At 46.0% G+C, this 21,757-nt stretch overlaps 1 protein-coding gene across 1 annotated transcript; it reads right to left on the bottom strand.

The window, feature by feature from the left end:
* Positions 1–14,617: 14,617 nt before the first annotated feature.
* On the bottom strand, positions 14,618–18,882 carry LOC117562707 (E3 ubiquitin-protein ligase rnf168-like; the record flags this gene model as incomplete). Its single annotated transcript, XM_034240588.1, is given in 2 exon segments — positions 14,618–15,636; positions 18,822–18,882. Coding segments are annotated over 2 exon segments (742 nt in total), but the record flags the coding sequence as incomplete, so codon positions are not given.
* Positions 18,883–21,757: the final 2,875 nt, after the last annotated feature.

Raw genomic sequence — 21,757 nt, 5'->3', positions numbered from 1 at the left:
GGACGGACTAAGCAGCTCCAGCATGTCTCCCTAACATGCGCACTTCCATAACATCGCACACCGTGAGACCCCGGGCCCCCGGACTTAAGCACTCCCCCACGGACTAAACCCAGATGTTCACACCCTACAGAACCTCATGCCCCTGGAAACCCTAAAAGGGGGGTGGATTTTGCGGTGCTTTACCGTCCGCCCATCATTATCAATATTCGTCCTTCTTCACAGCACCACCTGCCCTGCTGGAGGTTCACACTTTAACTGTTTTGTCATATTTCGTCTTTCCACAGGTGGGTGCGCCTGGCAAAGCTGTGTACCCAAACTCAAGCACTCTCACTCTGACTAAACACATAAGGACATCCGGGTAAGACCTTAGTGCCCCTTAGTGCCCCTGGTACACCATGTCGTTAAATGAGCTCAGTAATGTACTGCACAACATCACATGGGTAAATGAGCTCCGTGTTGCCCTGCAAGATCACATTTGGTTTATTTCCAAAAAGCCAGGAAAATACACCTATCTTCGTCATGTCCTGTAAAATATCATTCTTTGTTTATTTCCATCATTCAGGCAAATACATATATCTCTGTCCGCTCCAGGAGCTTCAAAGTGCAGACTCCTGAGCTCCGTCATGTCCTGCAAAATATCATTCTTCCGACCGCCAAGCACCGGCACGTGGACCTGGGGAGGAGGCCCTCCGATGGCGGGTCAAATTTGCTGATAGCACAGCTGACGGCTGGACACTAGCCGTAGAGGAACACCAGGGCAGGACCAGGTAGTTCCCTCTTTGCAGACAAGCATATGTGGTTGTTACGCAGGATCAAACAGGTAGCCTGTGATGAAGTAGGGTTGACCCTATATCATGTGAAGCCACCGAGCCGTGGTCCCCGAGGGAACTGGTACCCGGAGCAAGGCCAATTGCTGAATGCCGCAGCCGACTAAGGCCGCTATGCAACAGTGGAGATTTAGAGAAACTGATGTTTGCCTGGCAATCCGCGGCGAAGTGGGGAGGTGGAATGTCCACCCCGCTGCGGAACCCGTGGTGGGACCCCTGAGTCAGACGGTTCATCTTGGAAATGCTTCATATTGGTTGGCCCGGGAGGTAAGAGACATGCAGGGCTACGCAGCACACCCTCCCGGCCATCAGAGTCGAACCCGCAGTTTGGAGGAACCGACAGCCAGAGCACCGGCACGTGGACCGGGGGAGAAGACCCCCGATGGCGGGTCGCGTTTGCCATTCGATCAGTGAGGTCAGAGGAGAAGAACCCGCAGTTCGGAGGAACCGACCGCCAGAGCACCGACACGAGGCCGGGCCGGCAGAGACCCTCCGATGGCGGGTCGCGTTTGCCATTCGATCAGTGAGAAACAATGAAAATGAAATGAAAAAACTCTGTTATCTTTTGGGAGAACCAGAGAAAAGGGGTGAAAATTGATAAATTGTATCCCAAAATAGTGTCTCTTAAGGCGGGTAGAGTCCCCTGACAACTCTCCTTACATTCCTCCAGAGTCAGAAAAAGTCTGAATTAACTTTTTGGAGAACCATGAAAACGGGCCAAAAGTGGTCAAATGTATCCGAAAATAGTGCATTATAATGCAGGTAGAGTCCCATCAAACTCCCATTACATTCCTCCAGAGACCAGTTCAAAAACTTAAAGTTTGGTAAGAACCATGATTGGGGGTCTCCAGGCAACAAATGTATCTGAGCCAGTGCACATGTAGCGGATGAATTCTTCCAGGAAATCACAGTCGTTTTTTTTCTAAGTGCTCTCAAAGTGATTGGTCTAATGGAGAGTGAGGTGGGCTGAAGATCGGAAGGCTGTGAGTTCAAATCCCGCCAGGAACACCACCACTAGTGTGCCCTTGAGTAAGGCACTTAGCCCTTAGTTACTCCAGGGAGAATGTCCCTGTAATCGGTCATTATAAGTCGCTTTGGATAAAAGCGTCAGCTAAATGAAATGTAATGTAATAAACAACCGGGATTCTGATATCGTGCGGATGGTAGCTTGAAAAACATGAATGCATTTTTTTGATGGAGGAGGGGAGGTCTCAATTCCCCTCTCCGTTGTAAAATGCAACGGGGGAGTGAAAAAGTGTCCGGGGCTTCGGCCCAAAGCCCCGAAGACTTGAGCTTTTTGGAGCCCCTCCTCCGTTGGCAATTTTTTAAAACTTCATTTTTGATTATTTTAAGATATAATTGACCGTTTTCTTAACTTTTTTCGGCTTTCCACGGGTGGGGGCGCATGGCAGGCCGCCTATGAGCTCCCAAATTCGGCCTGGAACCTCCGGGAATTGTGGGCTAAGCTCCATAAACTGACAAAGTCACCCAGAAATGTCCCTTTAATAGCCCAAAAATATATAATACAAATACATTTAAATAGTAAAAGGTACAATTGTGCTCCTAATTACCCGGAATTTTATTTATATAGCCCCATGATAGTGAATAAAAATCATTTTCATGGAAAAAAGTGTTAAAACCCCTGATTAATATGTTTGTAATGCTGGCAGCAGGTTCACTGCTGTTAGCAGGGTCTCACACTCAAAGGCACCAAGGCATAGCTCCAGGGTGATGCACAAGGCTTTCATACCCAGCAATAAGTGTTTGAAAGCTGGGGGAAAGTGCTGTGAATAGGGAGAGAGCAGCCGGAGAGAAGCGGGCTGTGAGAGCCACAGAGCACACCCAGAGATCTCCTTGCAGCGCATGGCTCTTGCACCCAGACTGCACCCAGAGAACAGGCTGCTTCACAGCACTTTACAAGCCAGGAAAAGTGATTGAATCCTGGGTATACATGTTATAAAATAGTCTGATACCTCCAGGGCGCATCACCACATTTTACAAGCCAGGGAAGGTGCCTGAATCCTGGGTAAACATTGTTTAATTGTTTAAGTGTTTTTAAATGTGTGGAACAGTGTTTTGTCACTTTCAAAACTCTCCCGTCATTGACCAGAGAAATTGGGTCGATGTTGTCTTCAATCTGACCGTTAATATTCCAGTGAGACGAAGTACGTACAATGACCGGAGTGATCCCATGTTAATTTTGTCCCAAAACCGGAGCATTCCCTCACCCTAATCCTAAACCTAACCAAGTCTTCACCCTAAAATTAATGATTCCCCTTATGGGGACCTCCAATTTGTCCCCATAAGGGCGGCGAGTCCCCATATGTGACTGTGTAAACAGATTTAGGTCCCCACAAGTATAGTAATGCTAGGCCACACACACACACACACACACACACACACACACACACACACACACACACACACACACACACACACACACACACACACACACACACACACACACACACACACACACACACACACACACACACACACACACACACACACACACACACACACACACACACACACACACACACACACACACACACACACACACACACACACACACACACACACACACACACACACACACACACAATAAATCATCCTCCCACTCGGAGTGAAAATGATATATTTTGGGCTTTTTTGCTTCTGCCATAATTGCGGTCTTGTGTGTGTGCGGACTGTCACTCCTGTTGACACGGACAACGTCAGCTAACTAGTGCCCACTGCCCACGCCCCCACACATGGGGTCACGCCAATCACAAAGATTTGATGCGTTCAAGTGCATTATTCTGACACAGGAAGATTATGTTATAGGTCAGGACATTAACGATACAACTGAATATTGTTGTTATATTTTTAGACACATCTCCCGATCGACTGGTAGCAGACCTGAGACCTGTAGCAGACCTGATTCCTGTAGCAGACCTGATTCCTGTAGGAGACCTGAGACCTGTAGCAGACCTGATTCCTGTAGCAGACCTGAGACCTGTAGCAGACCTGATTCCTGTAGGAGACCTGAGACCTGTAGCAGACCTGATTCCTGTAGCAGACCTGAGACCTGAAGCAGACCTGATTCCTGTAGGAGACCTGAGACCTGTAGCAGACCTGATTCCTGTAGCAGACCTGAGACCTGTAGCAGACCTGATTCCTGTAGGAGACCTGAGACCTGTAGCAGACCTGATTCCTGTAGCAGACCTGAGACCTGAAGCAGACCTGATTCCTGTAGCAGACCTGAGACCTGTAGCAGACCTGATTCCTGTAGCAGACCTGAGAACTGAAGCAGACCTGATTCCTGTAGTAGACCTGAGACCTGTAGCAGACCTATGACCTGAAGCAGACCTGATTCCTGCAGCAGACCTGAGACCTGTAGCAGACCTGAGACCTGTAGCAGACCTGATTCCTGTAGCAGACCTGAGACCTGTAGCAGACCTGAGTCCTGTAGCAGACCTGATTCCTATAGCAGACCTGAGACCTGAAGCAGACCTGATTCCTGTAGCAGACCTGAGACCTGTAGCAGACCTGAGACCTATAGCAGACCTGAGACCTGAAGCAGACCTGATTCCTGTAGCAGACCTGAGACCTGTAGCAGACCTGAGACCTGTATCAGACCTGAGACCTGAAGCAGACCTGATTCCTGTAGCAGACCTGAGACCTGTAGCAGACCTGAGACCTGAAGCAGACCTGAGACCTGTAGCAGACCTGAGACCTGTATCAGACCTGAGACCTGAAGCAGACCTGATTCCTGTAGCAGACCTGAGACCTGTAGCAGACCAGAGACCTGTAGCAGACCTGAGACCTGTAGCAGACCTGAGACCTGTAGCAGACCAGAGACCTGTAGCAGACCTGAGACCTGTAGCAGACCAGAGACCTGTAGCAGACCAGAGACCTGTACCAGACCAGAGACCTGTAGCAGACCAGAGACCTGTAGCAGACCAGAGACCTATAGCAGACCAGAGACCTGTAGCAGGTTCAACTGACTGCTGTTTTCAAAGCAGACTCTAGTTCAGTGTTATCTGTATTGAGGTGTGGTCTTACCTTAAGAAGGAGAGGACTTGGAGTTCTTCAGGTCCCAGTCCCAAGTGATTCGAGTGGTTTTTATTTAAAGGTCTCACATCGTGCTGTTTGTAGGCGTATATTATGGGACTCAGATATATAAAAACATGTCTAAATAAACCAACCCACTGCTATAATCACACTCTCGACCTTGTTCTGACTTATGGTATTGAAATTGAGCAACTATTAGTCGAACCGCATAATCCTGCTTTATCCGACCATTTCTTAGTAACTTTTGAAATACTGTTACTAGTACAAAGCATTAGTCAAAAGCTCCTGCAGCAGAAACCTATCTGTTAGTGCTATAGCCACATTTAAGGAAGAGATTCCACCTATACTTAACTCGATAGCATGTCTGCATGTAGGGAGGAAACTTATACAAAATGTACACCACCCCAAATGGATCATGTTGTTGATAGTGCTACAGATGCGCTGCGAATAAAATTAGACTCTGTTGCTCCTTTGAAAAAGAAGAAAATAAAACAACATAGATTAGCTCCATGGCATAATGCCCAAACCCGCAAAATAAAGCAAAAGTCGAGACAACTTGAAAGGATATGGCGTTCCACTAAACTTGAAGAATCTCATTTAATTTGGCATATTACTCTCAATGAATATAAGAAAGCACTGCGTAAAGCGAGAGCAGCCTACTACTCTTCATTAATAGATGAGAATAAGAATAATGCAAGATTTCTTTTCAGCACTGTAGCCAGGCTGACAGAGAGCCACAGCTCGATTGAGCCTTCTATTCCCATAGCACTCAGTAGCAATGATTTTATGTGCTTTTTTAATGATAAAACTGTTACTCTTAGAAACAAAATTAATGACCTCTTGCCTTTGACCAGTATAGTGTTATCAATAGCTCCCGGAAGCGTGAGTTCTAATATTACACTAGATAGTAAACTAGAATGCTTTTCAGCCATAAACCTTGAACAATTAAATTCAATGATTCTCTCTTCTAAACCATCAACGTGTATGTTAGACCCAATTCCAACGAAGCTGTTGAAGGAAGTTTTTCCATTAATTAGCACTTATTTATTAAATATTATGAATATGTCTTTATTATCAGGATATGTTCCACAATCATTCAAAGTAGCAGTGATAAAACCGCTTCTTAAAAAGCACAACCTCGATCCAGAGGTTTTAGCCAATTATAGACCTATTTCCAATCTTCCGTTCCTCTCAAAGATTCTTGAGAAAGCGGTCGCTAAACAGCTGATTACTTAAAAAACAATGATTTATTTGAAGATTTTCAGTCTGGCTTTAGAACACATCACAGCACAGAGACAGCTCTGGTTAAAGTCACAAATGACATTCTAATAGCCTCTGACAAGGGACGTGTCTCTATTCTTGTCTTGCTCGATCTCAGTGCTGCATTTGATACTATCGACCATGATATCTTATTGCAAAGACTAGAGCACTTAGTTGGCATACAGGGAACTGCTTTAGGCTGCTTTAGGTCCTATCTATCTGAACGCTCTCAGTTTGTACGTGTCAATGATGAATCTTCCACGCAAACCAAAGTTAGCCATGGAGTGCCACAGGGCTCAGTGCTCGGACCTATTTTGTTCACATTATATATGCTTCCGTTAGGCAATATGATAAGGAATCATTCTGTAAACTTTCATTGTTATGCGGATGATACTCAACTATATTTATCAATCAAGCCTGATGAAATTAATCATCTAAATAAAATTCAAGACTGCCTCAAGGACTTAAAAACGTGGATGAAGTTATACTTTTTGATGTTAAACACGACCAAAACTGAAGTTATTGTACTCGGCCCGAAGAATCTACGAAACAAATGATCTAAAGATATACTAACTATGGATGGCATTCATTTGGCCTCCAGTGAGACTGTAATGAATCTTGGTGTTATATTTGATCAGGATTTATCCTTTAACGCCCACATAAAATCAATCTCAAGGACCGCCTACTTCCATCTACGTAACATTGCAAAAATCAGGCATATCTTGCCTCAAAACGATGCAGAGAAACTATTCCATGCATTTGTTACTTCAAGGCTGGATTATTGTAACTCTTTATTATCAGGGTGTACCAAGAAGTCAGTCAAGTCGCTTCAGCTGATTCAAAATGCTGCAGCTCGTGTACTAACCAGAGTTAGGAAAAGGGACCACATTACTCCTGTTCTGGCTGCCTTACACTGGCTCCCTATAGAACACAGGATAGAATTTAAAATTCTTCTTCTCGCCTACAAAGCCCTTAATGGGCAGGCGCCATCTTACCTTAAATAACTCATTATACCCTACTGTCCTACTAGGGCATTGCGTTCCAAGAATGCAGGGTTGTTGGTTGTTCCTAGAGTCTCTAAAAGTACAATGGGAGCCAGAGCCTTTTCTTATCAAGCTCCACATTTGTGGAATCAGCTTCCAGTTTGTGTTCGGGCGGCAGACACCCTATCCGTTTTTAAGAGTGCGCTTAAGACCTTCCTTTTTGATAAAGCTTATAGTTAGGGCTGATTAGATTCAGCCCCTAGTTTTGCTGATATAGGCTTAGTTTGTCGGTGGACATCTTACTTCTTCCTTCTCTCTGTCTATACCTGTGTACTCTCATGTTCCCATTAACCCAGCTTCCCCAAATGTCTTTCTTTTTGGTGTCTATACACGCCGGGATCCGGAGTCATGGATGATCCTGCGCTCCTCTGTCCTGGATCGCGAGCCCTGGATCTTGAGTCGTGGCTGTGGTCCTGGATCATAGGTCCTGGATGGATATCCTCGTGGATTCATCTTCCTATTATACACACATGCATTTCCAAACATTTGGACTACCTATGTTGCAAATGTATTATCTTTTCAATTTACACACGGCATCTATTGCACGTCTGTCCGTCCTGGGAGAGGGATCCCTCCTCTGTTGCTCTCCCTGAGCTTTCTCCCATTTTTGTTTATTTCTGACACTTTGAGACACGTTGATGTAGAGAAGACATCACTTTGAGAGTCTCCTGACACACGGGGGACACACGGTGATGTAGAGAAGACATCACTTTGAGAGTCTCCTGACACACCGGGGACACATGGTGATGTAGAGGAGACATCACTTTGAGAGTCTCCTGACACACGGGGGACACACGGTGATGTAGAGAAGACATCACTTTGAGAGTCTCCTGACACACCGGGGACACACGGTGATGTAGAGAAGACATCACTTTGAGAGTCTCCTGACACACCGGGGACACATGGTGATGTAGAGAAGACATCACTTTGAGAGTCTCCTGACACACGGGGGACACACGGTGATGTAGAGAAGACATCACTTTGAGAGTCTCCTGACACACCGGGGACACACGGTGATGTAGAGAAGACATCACTTTGAGAGTCTCCTGACACACCGGGGACACATGGTGATGTAGAGGAGACATCACTTTGAGAGTCTCCTGACACACCGGGGACACACGGTGATGTAGAGAAGACATCACTTTGAGAGTCTCCTGACACACGGTGATGTAGAGAAGACATCACTTTGAGAGTATCCTGACACACGGGGGACACACGGTGATGTAGAGAAGACATCACTTTGAGAGTCTCCTGACACACCGGGGACACACGGTGATGTAGAGAAGACATCACTTTGAGAGTCTCCTGACGGGGACACATGGTGATGTAGAGAAGACATCACTTTGAGAGTCTCCTGACACACGGGGGACACACGGTGATGTAGAGAAGACATCACTTTGAGAGTCTCCTGACACACCGGGGACACATGGTGATGTAGAGGAGACATCACTTTGAGAGTCTCCTGACACACCGGGGACACACGGTGATGTAGAGAAGACATCACTTTGAGAGTCTCCTGACACACCGGGGACACACGGTGATGTAGAGAAGACATCACTTTGAGAGTCTCCTGACACACGGGGGACACACGGTGATGTAGAGAAGACATCACTTTGAGAGTCTCCTGACACACGGGGGACACATGGTGATGTAGAGAAGACATCACTTTGAGAGTCTCCTGACACACGGGGGACACACGGTGATGTAGAGAAGACATCACTTTGAGAGTCTCCTGACACACGGGGGACACATGGTGATGTAGAGAAGACATCACTTTGAGAGTCTCCTGACACACGGGGGACACATGGTGATGTAGAGAAGACATCACTTTGAGAGTATCCTGACACACCGGGGACACATGGTGATGTAGAGAAGACATCACTTTGAGAGTCTCCCGACACACGGGGACACATGGTGATGTAAAGAAGACATCACTTTGAGAGTCTCCCGACACACCGGGACACACCGGGGACACACGGTGATGTAGAGAAGACATCACTTTGAGAGTCTCCTGACACACCGGGGACACATGGTGATGTAAAGAAGACATCACTTTGAGAGTCTCCTGACACACCGGGGACACACGGTGATGTAGAGAAGACATCACTTTGAGAGTCTCCTGACACACCGGGGACACACACGGTGATGTAGAGAAGACACCACTTTGAGAGTATCCCGACACACGGGGGACACACCGGGGACACATGGTGATGTAGAGAAGACATCACTTTGAGAGTCTCCTGACACACGGGGGACACACCGGGGACACATGGTGATGTAGAGAAGACATCACTTTGAGAGTCTCCCGACACACGGGGACATACCGGGGACACATGGTGATGTAGAGAAGACATCACTTTGAGAGTCTCCCGACACACGGGGACACATGGTGATGTAGAGAAGACATCACTTTGAGAGTCTCCTGACACACCGGGGACACATGGTGATGTAAAGAAGACATCACTTTGAGAGTCTCCTGACACACCGGGGACACACGGTGATGTAGAGAAGACACCACTTTGAGAGTATCCCGACACACGGGGGACACACCGGGGACACATGGTGATGTAGAGAAGACATCACTTTGAGAGTCTCCTGACACACGGGGGACACACCGGGGACACATGGTGATGTAGAGAAGACATCACTTTGAGAGTCTCCCGACACACGGGGACATACCGGGGACACATGGTGATGTAGAGAAGACATCACTTTGAGAGTCTCCCGACACACGGGGACACATGGTGATGTAGAGAAGACATCACTTTGAGAGTCTCCTGACACACCGGGGACACATGGTGATGTAAAGAAGACATCACTTTGAGAGTCTCCTGACACACCGGGGACACACACGGTGATGTAGAGAAGACATCACTTTGAGAGTCTCCTGACACACCGGGGACACACACGGTGATGTAGAGAAGACATCACTTTGAGAGTCTCCTGACACACCGGGGACACACGGTGATGTAGAGAAGACATCACTTTGAGAGTATCCCGACACACGGGGGACACACCGGGGACACATGGTGATGTAGAGAAGACATCACTTTGAGAGTCTCCTGACACACTGGACACACACGGTGATGTAGAGAAGACATCACTTTGAGAGTCTCCTGACACACGGGGGACACACCGGGGACACATGGTGATGTAGAGAAGACATCACTTTGAGAGTCTCCCGACACACCGGGACACACCGGGGACACACGGTGATGTAGAGAAGACATCACTTTGAGAGTCTCCTGACACACCGGGGACACACACGGTGATGTAGAGAAGACACCACTTTGAGAGTATCCTGACACACCGAGGACACATGGTGATGTAGAGAAGACATCACTTTGAGAGTCTCCCGACACACCGGGGACACATGGTGATGGAGAGAAGACATCACTTTGAGAGTCTCCTGACACACGGGGGACACACCGGGGACACATGGTGATGTAGAGAAGACATCACTTTGAGAGTCTCCCGACACACGGGGACATACCGGGGACACATGGTGATGTAGAGAAGACATCACTTTGAGAGTCTCCCAACACACGGGGACACATGGTGATGTAGAGAAGACATCACTTTGAGAGTCTCCTGACACACGGGGGACACATGGTGATGTAGAGAAGACATCACTTTGAGAGTCTCCTGACACACGGGGGACACACCGGGGACACATGGTGATGTAGAGAAGACATCACTTTGAGAGTCTCCCGACACACGGGGACATACCGGGGACACATGGTGATGTAGAGAAGACATCACTTTGAGAGTCTCCCAACACACGGGGACACATGGTGATGTAGAGAAGACATCACTTTGAGAGTCTCCTGACACACGGGGGACACATGTTGATGTAGAGAAGACATCACTTTGAGAGTCTCCTGACACACGGGGGACACACCGGGGACACATGGTGATGTAGAGAAGACATCACTTTGAGAGTCTCCCGACACACGGGGACATACCGGGGACACATGGTGATGTAGAGAAGACATCACTTTGAGAGTCTCCCAACACACGGGGACACATGGTGATGTAGAGAAGACATCACTTTGAGAGTCTCCTGACACACGGGGGACACACCGGGGACACATGGTGATGTAGAGAAGACATCAGAGAGTGACTTTTGCATGATAGGAGACCTTTAAAGTTCTGGTCCACACTATCTCATGTCTCAGTGTGACAGCTATTTCTCTCCGGTGTAAACCACTATCATTTAAGTAAGTAAAATGTATTTATAAAGCACTTTTCCTAGACTTAGTCACAAAGTGCTTGACAAAGCATTAAAACATCATACGACCCAAGAACTGCAAGCAAAACTCTTGGTCCTAAGGACTCAATATAGTGAATTATCGAGTAACCAGACAGCTGCTAGCTTACTAAGATTAAAACAAAGCTACTACGATCAGGGAGAAAAGGCGGGCCAAATATTGGCTTGGCGTATTAAAAAATTGCAATCTGAAAGGGCTATCAACAGCATTAAAACAAATGGTAAATTAACAAATGACCAAGCAGAAATAAATAGTGCTTTTAAAATGTTTTATGAAAAACGTTATACATCCGAACATGAAGATCCAGGCCAACAGGAACATTTTCTAAGTTCATTAGTTTTCCCCACTATTTCAACTGATTCAAAAGGAAAACTAGACCATATCATAGGAACTGACGAGCTTTCAGAAGCCATAACCAGCATGACGGGGGGAAAGGTGGCTGGTCCAGATGGGCTTCCTATAGAAATCTATAAACGATTTCAAGATAAGCTACTACAACCTCTTTTGGATATGCTGTTGGAGTCATACGAAAAGGAGGACCTACCACTATCTCTTAGAGGGGCACTAATCACTCTGATGCTAAAACCAGGAAAGGACCCCACTGACTATGCATCGTACAGACCAATCTCACTGCTTAATACAGATAGCAACATGTTATGCAAGACGTTGTCGAGAGACGCCCAAACAAACTACTGCCTTCCATGATTAAAGATGATCAAAATGGTTTTATTCAGGGAAGGCAAGCTTTTCATAATGTTAGAAGGGTACTAAATATTCTTTATGAAAAAAGAGGGTCACCTAACATGGCACTGCTGTCCTTAGATGCAGAGAAGGCCTTCGACCGAATTGAGTGGAAGTATTTGTTTGAAGTGTTGGAGAGGTTTGGAATAGGCGAAGGCTTTCTCAAATGGATCAGGAGGATATATAAAAACCCAACAGCTGAAGTGGTGACAAATAATGTTACTTCTACATCCTTCTCATTGTACAGATCTACACGTCAGGGCTGCCCCCTCTCCCCATTGCTGTTTCTGTTAGCAATGGAGCCATTTGCCATGGCTATTAGAGACTCTCCATCTATATCTGGGATCTCAGTAGGTGACTTGGATCATCGAATATCACTTAATGCGGACGATGTTGTTCTTTTTTGATCAAATCTTGAGTATTCTGTACCATCTCTGTTAGAACTAATTACGACCTTTGGGGAATGTTCAGGCTACAAAATAAATATGCATACATCCTCAATACTTTATCTAAATGAACAAGAGAGGCAGCAACATAGAATACAAACTCCCTTTTCAGCTCATAGGGAAGGATTCACCTATTTAGGAATAAAAATCACACCTGAAATGAATGATCTGGTTCCAGCCAACTATAACCCTGTTGTAGACTCCGTGGTAGAATCGCTTAACAGATGGACCGTGTGTTGATTGTTTGTGTTTGAGCCTTCAGGCACAATTCAGACCATTCTTTTTCAGAGATTTCCTCTTGTAAATCAAGCCTCCAGCTTTTAAGTTTATCTTCTGAAGATTCAGGTGACTTGTCTACAAAGATTTGATAGAGCAGCGATAGCTGGCCTCTACCAACCACGTGTTTAACTGTAATGTCTTCCAACATTAAGAGAGGTGGCTGAGTAAGTGAGCGGTTTTGAGATACAGAGATAAAATGTCTTATTTGTAAAAACTTAAAGAAGTGCTTAGAAGGAATATCATACTTTTCTTATATTTCAGTAAATGACATTAATTTTCCATCATTGTACAAATCGGTAATCCTGCTTAATCCCTTGTTCGCCCAAGTCTTAAAACCAGCATCTTCTCTACCAGGTATAAATGGACTATTGCCCCATATGGGGGTGAAACCTGACAGTGGGGGTGTCCCCTATATATCTTTGGACCTCATGCCAGATGTGTATGGTATTTCTTAGAAAGGTTTTGTTTGTGTTTTTCCCGAGCTTCTTTGGCTCAGAAGAATAAAGATTGCTACTAAGCGATAACCCTTGATCTGAGCATGCTTCAATCTTGACCCACGCTGGAGCTTCCTCTGGGGAGAAGTAGCACATGGCTGCTCTCAGTTGTGCTGCCCAATAGTACCAGCGTAGGTTGGGCAGTTTTAGACCCCCTCTGTCATAAGGCAAGTAAAGTAGGGTAAACCGGAGCCTAGAGCATCTATTATTTTCTTAAATTTTTGAAAAAATGACTCAGATGGGGGTAAGGGGATTGATTGAAACAAATAGAGCAATTTGGGTAATGTATTCATTTTTAAGATGTTAACACGACCGATTAAGGAGATTGGCATTTAGTTGATACAATACAATTGGATTTTAAGAACATATATAACGCCATCACAACTACATCACTTTAATCCCAATACCCCAGACACCTGCTTTAAATGTAACGATGCTAAAGGATCACTCTTTCACTGTTTGTGGGAATGTAATGTGGTCAATCGTTTTTGGAAGGAGGCTCTTAACACGATTAACCAGATAACAAAACAAAAAATCCCTTGTCAGCCAAAGTTGTGCATCCTGGGTATTTATCCAAAATACTTTGTTTCTAAGAAGAGTGAGCGTGCACTTATAGACTTGTGTCTTTTACAAGCTAAGAGGGCAATAGCTATAGAATGGAAAAATGTGAACAAACCTAGTATGAATACATATTTTAAGGATCTGTCAACATGTGTCGCTTTAGAAAAACTAACATACATTACTAAAGGAAAGCTGGCAGTTTTCGAAAATATCTGGGGGAGCTTCATGGAGTTTCTGAAAAATAATGTTGGTAATGATTAATAACACCAAAGACCGGGGCGGGGAAGAGGGCAACGGGAATACGATTCTACAGTGTAGTCGCCCATGTCATATTCTTTCAGATTTTTGTTCTGTATCATCTGTATACTGACCTGTGTTTATTTACATGCCATTTGATTTTATACTGTATCTGCCACCTAGACTGACCATGTATGTGAAATGTTCATTATTTTATTTTATGTATGTGTAATGTTCGTTATTGTATGTATGTGTAACGTCCATATTTGAAAACTTCAATAAAAATATTGTTAAAAAACAAAAAATCATACGAGTCATAAAAGAATGAATGACCTCACAAGCCACGTGTTAAGAAGTGCTAAAAACAGAATAAAAGCACACAAGTTACCCAAACGAGATGAATAGATCTGAACCACACAGGAGACTTATTTATTCGCTCATCAGTCTGCATGCTCTACATTAGTGTTTGTACATGTCAGAGAACATCTTAAAAAAACATCTTAAAAGTCCACACAGGTCCTCAGAGTCCAGGTGTTTAATGTCCATAGAATTTCACCTGAATATAAGCAGAGAAAGTCAGCAGATCTGCAGGTTTCAGAGGGACCAGGTCTACTCTCCTGATGAGAGTACCGCAGTGACACATCTGCAAAAAACTTGATTTAAAAACAGATTTTTAAAAAGTCCAAAACTTCAAAACTACATGTTTTAGCTCCAGGGGAGGAGGTCTCTGAGGACCCCCTTCAGCTGCTCAGGCTGAACATCTCCATCAGGGTGGCCTGCTTACTGCGCCTGGAGGAGGAGGTCTTTGAGCTGGGGGTATCGGCGCTGCTGGAGGTCTCAGGACTGCCCCTGCTGGAGGTCTCAGTGCTGCCCCTGCTGGAGGTCTCAGTGCTGCCCCTGCTGGAGGTCTCAGGGCTGCCCCTGCTGGAGGTCTCAGGGCTGCCCCTGCTGGAGGTCTCAGGGCCGCCCCTGCTGGAGGTCTCAGGGCAGCTGGAGGTCCTGGTGCTGCCCCTGCTGGAGGTCTTGGTGCTGGAGGTATTGGTGCTGGAAGTCTTGGTGCTGCCCCTGTTCTGCCGCAGCAGGTAGGGCTCTGCGGACCCTTTGCGTCGGTCACTGGCTCTCTGCCTCTCCTCCTGGTCCAGCTCCTTCTGCAGCACCAGAGCCAGCCTCCGGTCGTCCTCCTCCTGCTGCTGTCTGCTCTCCCACCCGGTGAGGTCCACAGTGGGGGAGAAGGGGGAGGGACAGCCTCTCTTTGGGGCCGTCAGATCCTCGTCCTCCGACCTCTCAGAGATCTTCCTCTTGGACGATGAAGGTCCAGCGTCTGCGTGGAAGCGACTCTCGCGCTGCTCCTCCTCTGAGGGGCAGAGGAAACCCTCCAAACGCTCCTCCTGTAACGCCTCATCGCGGAGGAGGATGTTCTCCTGCAGGAGAAGACAAGGAGAACACGTTCATTAGAATTCAGTGATGTCGTCGCATCTCTAAAGTTACGATGTCGTAGTATCGTTAAAGACGCAACGCGGTCGCATCTCTAAAGACTTAGCGCGGTTGCATCTCTAAAGACCCGACACGGTCACATCTCTAAAGACTCGACACGGTCACATCTCGAAAGACCCGGCGCGGTCACATCTCTAAAGACTTGGCGCGGTCGCATCTCAATAGACCCTACACGGTCGCATCTCTAAAGACTCGACACGGTCACATCTCTAAAGACTCGGCGCGGTCACATCTCTAAAGACTCGACACGGTCCCATCTCTAAAGACTTGGCGTGGTCGCATCTCTAAAGACTCGACACGGTCACATCTCTAAAGACTTGGCGCGGTCGCATCTCTAAAGACTTGGCGCGGTCGCATCTCTAAAGACTTGGCGCGGTCGCATCTCTAAAGACTCAACACGGTCGCATCTCTAAAGACTTGGCGCGGTCACATCTCTAAAGACACGACACGGTCGCATCTCTAAAGACTTGGCGCGGTCACATCTCTAAAGACACGACACGGTCGCATCTCTAAAGACTTGGCGCAAGTCGCATCTCTAAAGACTCGACACGGTCGCATCTCTAAAGACTTGGCGCGGTCGCATCTCTAAAGACTCGGCGCAGTCGCATCTCTAAAGACTCGACACGGTCGCATCTCTAAAGACTTGGCGCGGTCGCATCTCAAAAGACCCGACACAGTCACATCGTTAAAGACTTGGCGCAGTCGCATCTCTAAAGACTTGGTGCGGTCACATCTCTAAAGACCCGACACAGTCACATCGTTAAAGACTTGGCGCAGTCACATCTCTAAAGACTTGGCGCAGTCACATCTCTAAAGACTTGGCGTGGTCGCATCGTTAAAGACTTGGCGCAGTCACATCTCTAAAGACTTGGTGCAGTCACATCTCTAAAGACTTGGCGCAGTCACATCTCTAAAGACTTGGCGCAGTCACATCTCTAAAGACTTGGCGCAGTCACATCTCTAAAGACTTGGCGCGGTCACATCTCTAAAGACTTGGCGCAGTCACATCTCTAAAGACTTGGCGCAGTCACATCTCTAAAGACTTGGCGCGGTCACATCTCTAAAGACTTGGCGCGGTCGCATCGTTAAAGACTTGGCGCGGTCGTATCTCAAAAGACCCGACACGGTCACATCTCTAAAGACTTGGCGCGGTCACATCTCTAAAGACTTGGCGCGGTCGCATCGTTAAAGACTTGGCGCGGTCGCATCTCAAAAGACTTGGCGCGGTCGCATCTCTAAAGACTTGGCGCGGTCGCATCTCAAAAGACCCGACACAGTCACATCGTTAAAGACTTGGCGCAGTCGCATCTCTAAAGACTTGGTGCGGTCACATCTCTAAAGACCCGACACGGTCACATCGTTAAAGACTTGGCGCAGTCGCATCTCTAAAGACTTGGTGCGGTCACATCTCTAAAGACCCGACACGGTCACATCGTTAAAGACTTGGCGCAGTCACATCTCTAAAGACTTGGCGCAGTCACATCTCTAAAGACTTGGCGCAGTCACATCTCTAAAGACTTGGCGCGGTCGCATCGTTAAAGACTTGGCGCGGTCGCATCTCTAAAGTTTTGGCGCAGTCGCATCTCTAAAGACTTGGCGAGGCCGCATCTCTAAAGACGCGTCAGTTAAATCCCCTTTCTGGCCCATCATGCCTGAGGAAAAGACGTTGCATAACAATTATGGTCACCTCAATATAGGGTGTTGATCTCCTTAGGCCACACCCTCCCTCATTACACAAATACAGATCAACTGATATGCTTGAATCTAATAGGCATTCAAGTGTATATAGCTTGGAGCTGGAAAAATTGCTTTAAAATTGTGATGTGGTCAAAATACTCAGTTGCCAAATAATTGTGCACACTGTATGTATATGATTATTGATGCCAGATGAAGACAGACGGCAGGGTCTCGACATTATAAATGGCCCGCTGGCCCGGAAGCACTATTTAGACACCCCGGGCCAGCATACCGTACTTTCCACTTGCCCGCTCGGGCCACTAAAAATATTGCTTTTTTAAAAAAAATGTCCTGTGGTATTGGTATTTTGACGAGCAATGTAGTTAAATTGTTTTGTTTATTAACGCTACAACAAAGCGTTTCATGAGGCGGTTGTCGTTGTTGGGTGAAAAGCAAACAGCTGTTTGCTGCGGAGCGCAGCGCGAGCAGGGCTCCCGTGAGCGGGGAGCGCGCTCCTTCACTACAGACTATTGCGCCCTCTAACCATTCGCCAAAATGTTTTAATACCAGCGGTAACCGGGCAAGCGCCGGGCAAAAAACAATCTTCAAATAAGTCACCGGAGGAGTTAAAGGAGAGTGACAGGGAGCATGAGAAGAAGAGGGAGAGAAAGTTTCAGCTTGATGGATGGAGTTGGCTTCTAGTGGTGCAGTGACGCATCCTAAAACCCTTTTATAATCTATCGATTTTATGATTCGAACATTATAAAAGTAGGGTAGACATGTGGAGATTATCCGGCTGAACAAAAAGTGCATTTATCAAACAGGTTTGTTTTCCACAGACCTTATTTCCAGCTATTTTCCAAACCCTGTGGAGAAATCCCATTGCTTTCTGTGGAGGGAACCAGCAGCTTACTTCCTGGTTTTAGGATGCGTCACTGCACCTCTCAATATGATGCCAGTATAAACAAGGTCTTCTGTCGGCTCTGTACATCAATGCCGACCTATGCTGACAGTAAGTGAAGAGTAGACAATATAAGGTATTGGCTTTAGGGAAATGTCCCAGCAGGAGAATGAAGGATCTAATCTATTACATAGCCATTACATGTCTAACTCCTAATGACAGGAAGGCAGAAAGCGCATTATACTAATAATAATACTCATAATAATAGCAGACATTTTTTAACAATGACCACGATATCATTATTTTAATAAACCAAATATGAACAATTGAGGAAAATGAGGAAGAACTGATGATTGAAATGTTGTAGTACAAGTAGCAATGTAGTTAGTGCATAAATTACTATTGCAACAAATGTGTTAATTTTCTTCATTATTAATCGATTTGTTTTGGACGAATGCTCCAGGCCAGTGGTTACAATGGTGGGCCAATGATAATACAATTGTACCCTTAATGTCTACCCCTGGACGGGTTTACCTTGTTGGACATGAAGCAGCCCTCTGATGAGCTGCTATGAGCAGGGAGATGACACAAGAACCTGAAACAGATACAACATAATCTTCATCACTATCATCATCATCAATCCATCCATGGAAGACCTCTACACCCAGCGGCAAAGGAAGAAAGACCTCAGGATTATAAAGACCCCCATCGCCCCAGCAACAATCTGTTCTGTCTGCTGCCTCAGGAACAGTTTCAGGTCTAAAACCACCAGACTCAGGAACAGTTTCAGGACTAAAACCACCAGACTCAGGGACAGTTTCAGGTCTAAAAGCACCAGACTCAGGGACAGTTTCAGGTCCAAAACCACCAGACTCAGGGACAGTTTCAGGACTAAAACCACCAGACTCAGGGACAGTTTCAGGTCTAAAACTACCAGACTCAGAGACAGTTTCAGGACTAAAACCACCAGACTCAGAGACAGCATCAGGACTAAAACCACCAGACTCAGAGACAGCATCAGGACTAAAACCACCAGACTCAGAGACAGCATCAGGACTAAAACCACCAGACTCAGGGACAGTTTCAGGACTAAACCACCAGACTCAGGGACAGTTTCAGGACTAAAACCACCAGACTCAGGGACAGTTTCAGGACTAAAACCACCAGACTCAGAGACAGTTTTAGGTCTAATACCACCAGACTCAGGGACAGTTTTAGGTCTAAAACCACCAGACTCAGGGACAGTTTCAGGACTAAAACCACCAGACTCAGGGACAGTTTCAGGACTAAAACCACCAGACTCAGAGACAGTTTCAGGACTAAAACCACCAGACTCAGAGACAGTTTCAGGTCTAAAACCACCAGACTCAGAGACAGTTTCAGGTCTAAAACCACCAGACTCAGAGACAGTTTCAGGACTAAAAACCACTAGACTCAGAGACAGTTTCAGGACTAAAACCACCAGACTCAGGGACAGTTTCAGGTCTAAAACCACCAGACTCAGAGACAGTTTCAGGTCTAAAACCACCAGACTCAGAGACAGTTTCAGGACTAAAACCACCAGACTCAGAGACAGTTTCAGGACTAAAACCACCAGACTCAGGCAGGGGCGGACTGGCCATCGGGAATACCGGGAGTTTCCCCGGTGGGCCGGTGCTGTGCGTGGGCCGGAGGGCCAAAACAATAAATACATTTTTATTTTTTTAAAAATTTTTTTTTTGCCTAAATCCTACCGGCCCACATTTGTAAGTATACCGGCCACTCCCTTTTTTTTTTTGCTTAACTAAATCCTACCGGCCCACATTTGTAAGTGCCCACATTTGTAAGTGTTCCGGGCCGGCCACTCCCCATCAGGCCCGTAGCAGCTGTCACTGCGCAGTGAAAGATCAGGAGTGAGTTACTGATGGATAAACAAGCTCCAAAGCGTAAAGGAGGTGCACAAAAACTTAGGGATAAAAAAATGAAAGCACTTGAGGAAGGTTCAGCAAAATCAAAAAAAATTACAGACTTTTCGTTTGGTCCTGCAGCTGGTTCTAGTTGTAGTACAACCACCACCGGAGAAGCTGATGTAACGTTAGCCGACACAGCGGCCATTCCCAGTGGCAGTGAGTCCAGCAATGAAACTGACACAGCACAGCGGCATCTAGAGCCCAGTACCAGCAGTGATATGATGGTAAGTTAATGTTATGATTGATGCTGAAAGTGAAAATCCTCATTTGGCTAATGCTAGCTTGCTTTTTAATGTAGCAGATGAGGTAATATTAGCTAGCTAGCCTATTTCTAGCTAGCTAGGCTATTGCCTACAGTACATTGTGTGTTCACAGGGACAGCTAATGCATTAGCTAGCTAGCCTATTGCCTACAGTACATTGTGTGTTCACAGGGACAGCTAATGCATTAGCTAGATAGCCTATTGCCTACAGTACATTGTGTGTTCACAGGGACAGGGTAAAATTAACACCATTCACTGACCAAATTCTGGTGAAATATGCAAGCTGCTGGTAGATTTGCTTCACTCATTGACAACGGTAATCTATTTGAACATTATAGCCACTTGACTTGGGCTGGTGAATCAATGAGACTACTATGATTGCTTATACTGTCTTTTGTTTGATTAGCTTAGACGTTAGGATACCTTATTAATACTAAAAATAATAAAGGGTCCATTATTTGTCAACCTGCAACTAAAGTTACTGTCTGGTGGAAATTAGCCTGTTACTGTCTTTAAGACTTTACTTGGTTTACATACATAATAATAACATGGTGGTAACATAATAACGTAACATACTAATCAATACTAATCATTTATGTAGGCTGAAGATGATCCTGCTGCTGACACTGACAGAGTTAGTCAAGGCCAGGATGTCAGTGCCACCCCAGTTGATTATTTCACTAGGCCGATGTCAGGCACATTAGACCTATTCTCCGTTTTTCCGTTTCACACCCCCAGCAGAAGGCAGACAAGGCTGTAGTGCAGAGGGCTTTTTTTGCAAAGACGGCACAAACAGGAATGGCTATCATACAGTGAGCCAGAGAAGTACTCTTCTGCTCCCTTGTATGGCTTTTGCTAATCCTAGAGATAGCAACTCCTTCATCACTGGCATGACCAACTTCACACACATACATCAGAGAGTCGAGGAGCATGAGCAGAGCCATGCTCACAGAGGTTGCGCTGAGGCATATTTCCTCAGATTCTCAAAAAAACACAATTCAGGACCTTCTCATGGGACCTCAGATTTCACGTCACGAGAGGAAGTCCGCAGGAAGCGTCAAGTGTTGGAGCGCATCATAGATGTGTTGAAACTCATTGGTCAAAGGGGTTTGAGCTACAGGGGCACGCAGGCGGAGGCATTATATACACTAGATGATGACACCATTGATCATGGTAACTTTTTAGAGATGATTGTTTTTGCTGGGAAAATATGATGTGTGTCTCAAGGAACACCTCACTCTCTGTATAGAAAAGAGCAA

Source organism: Gymnodraco acuticeps, unplaced genomic scaffold (genome assembly GCF_902827175.1).
Source record: "Gymnodraco acuticeps unplaced genomic scaffold, fGymAcu1.1, whole genome shotgun sequence".
Lineage (NCBI taxonomy): Eukaryota > Metazoa > Chordata > Actinopteri > Perciformes > Bathydraconidae > Gymnodraco > Gymnodraco acuticeps.
This window is presented reverse-complemented; position numbering and strand designations above follow the sequence as displayed.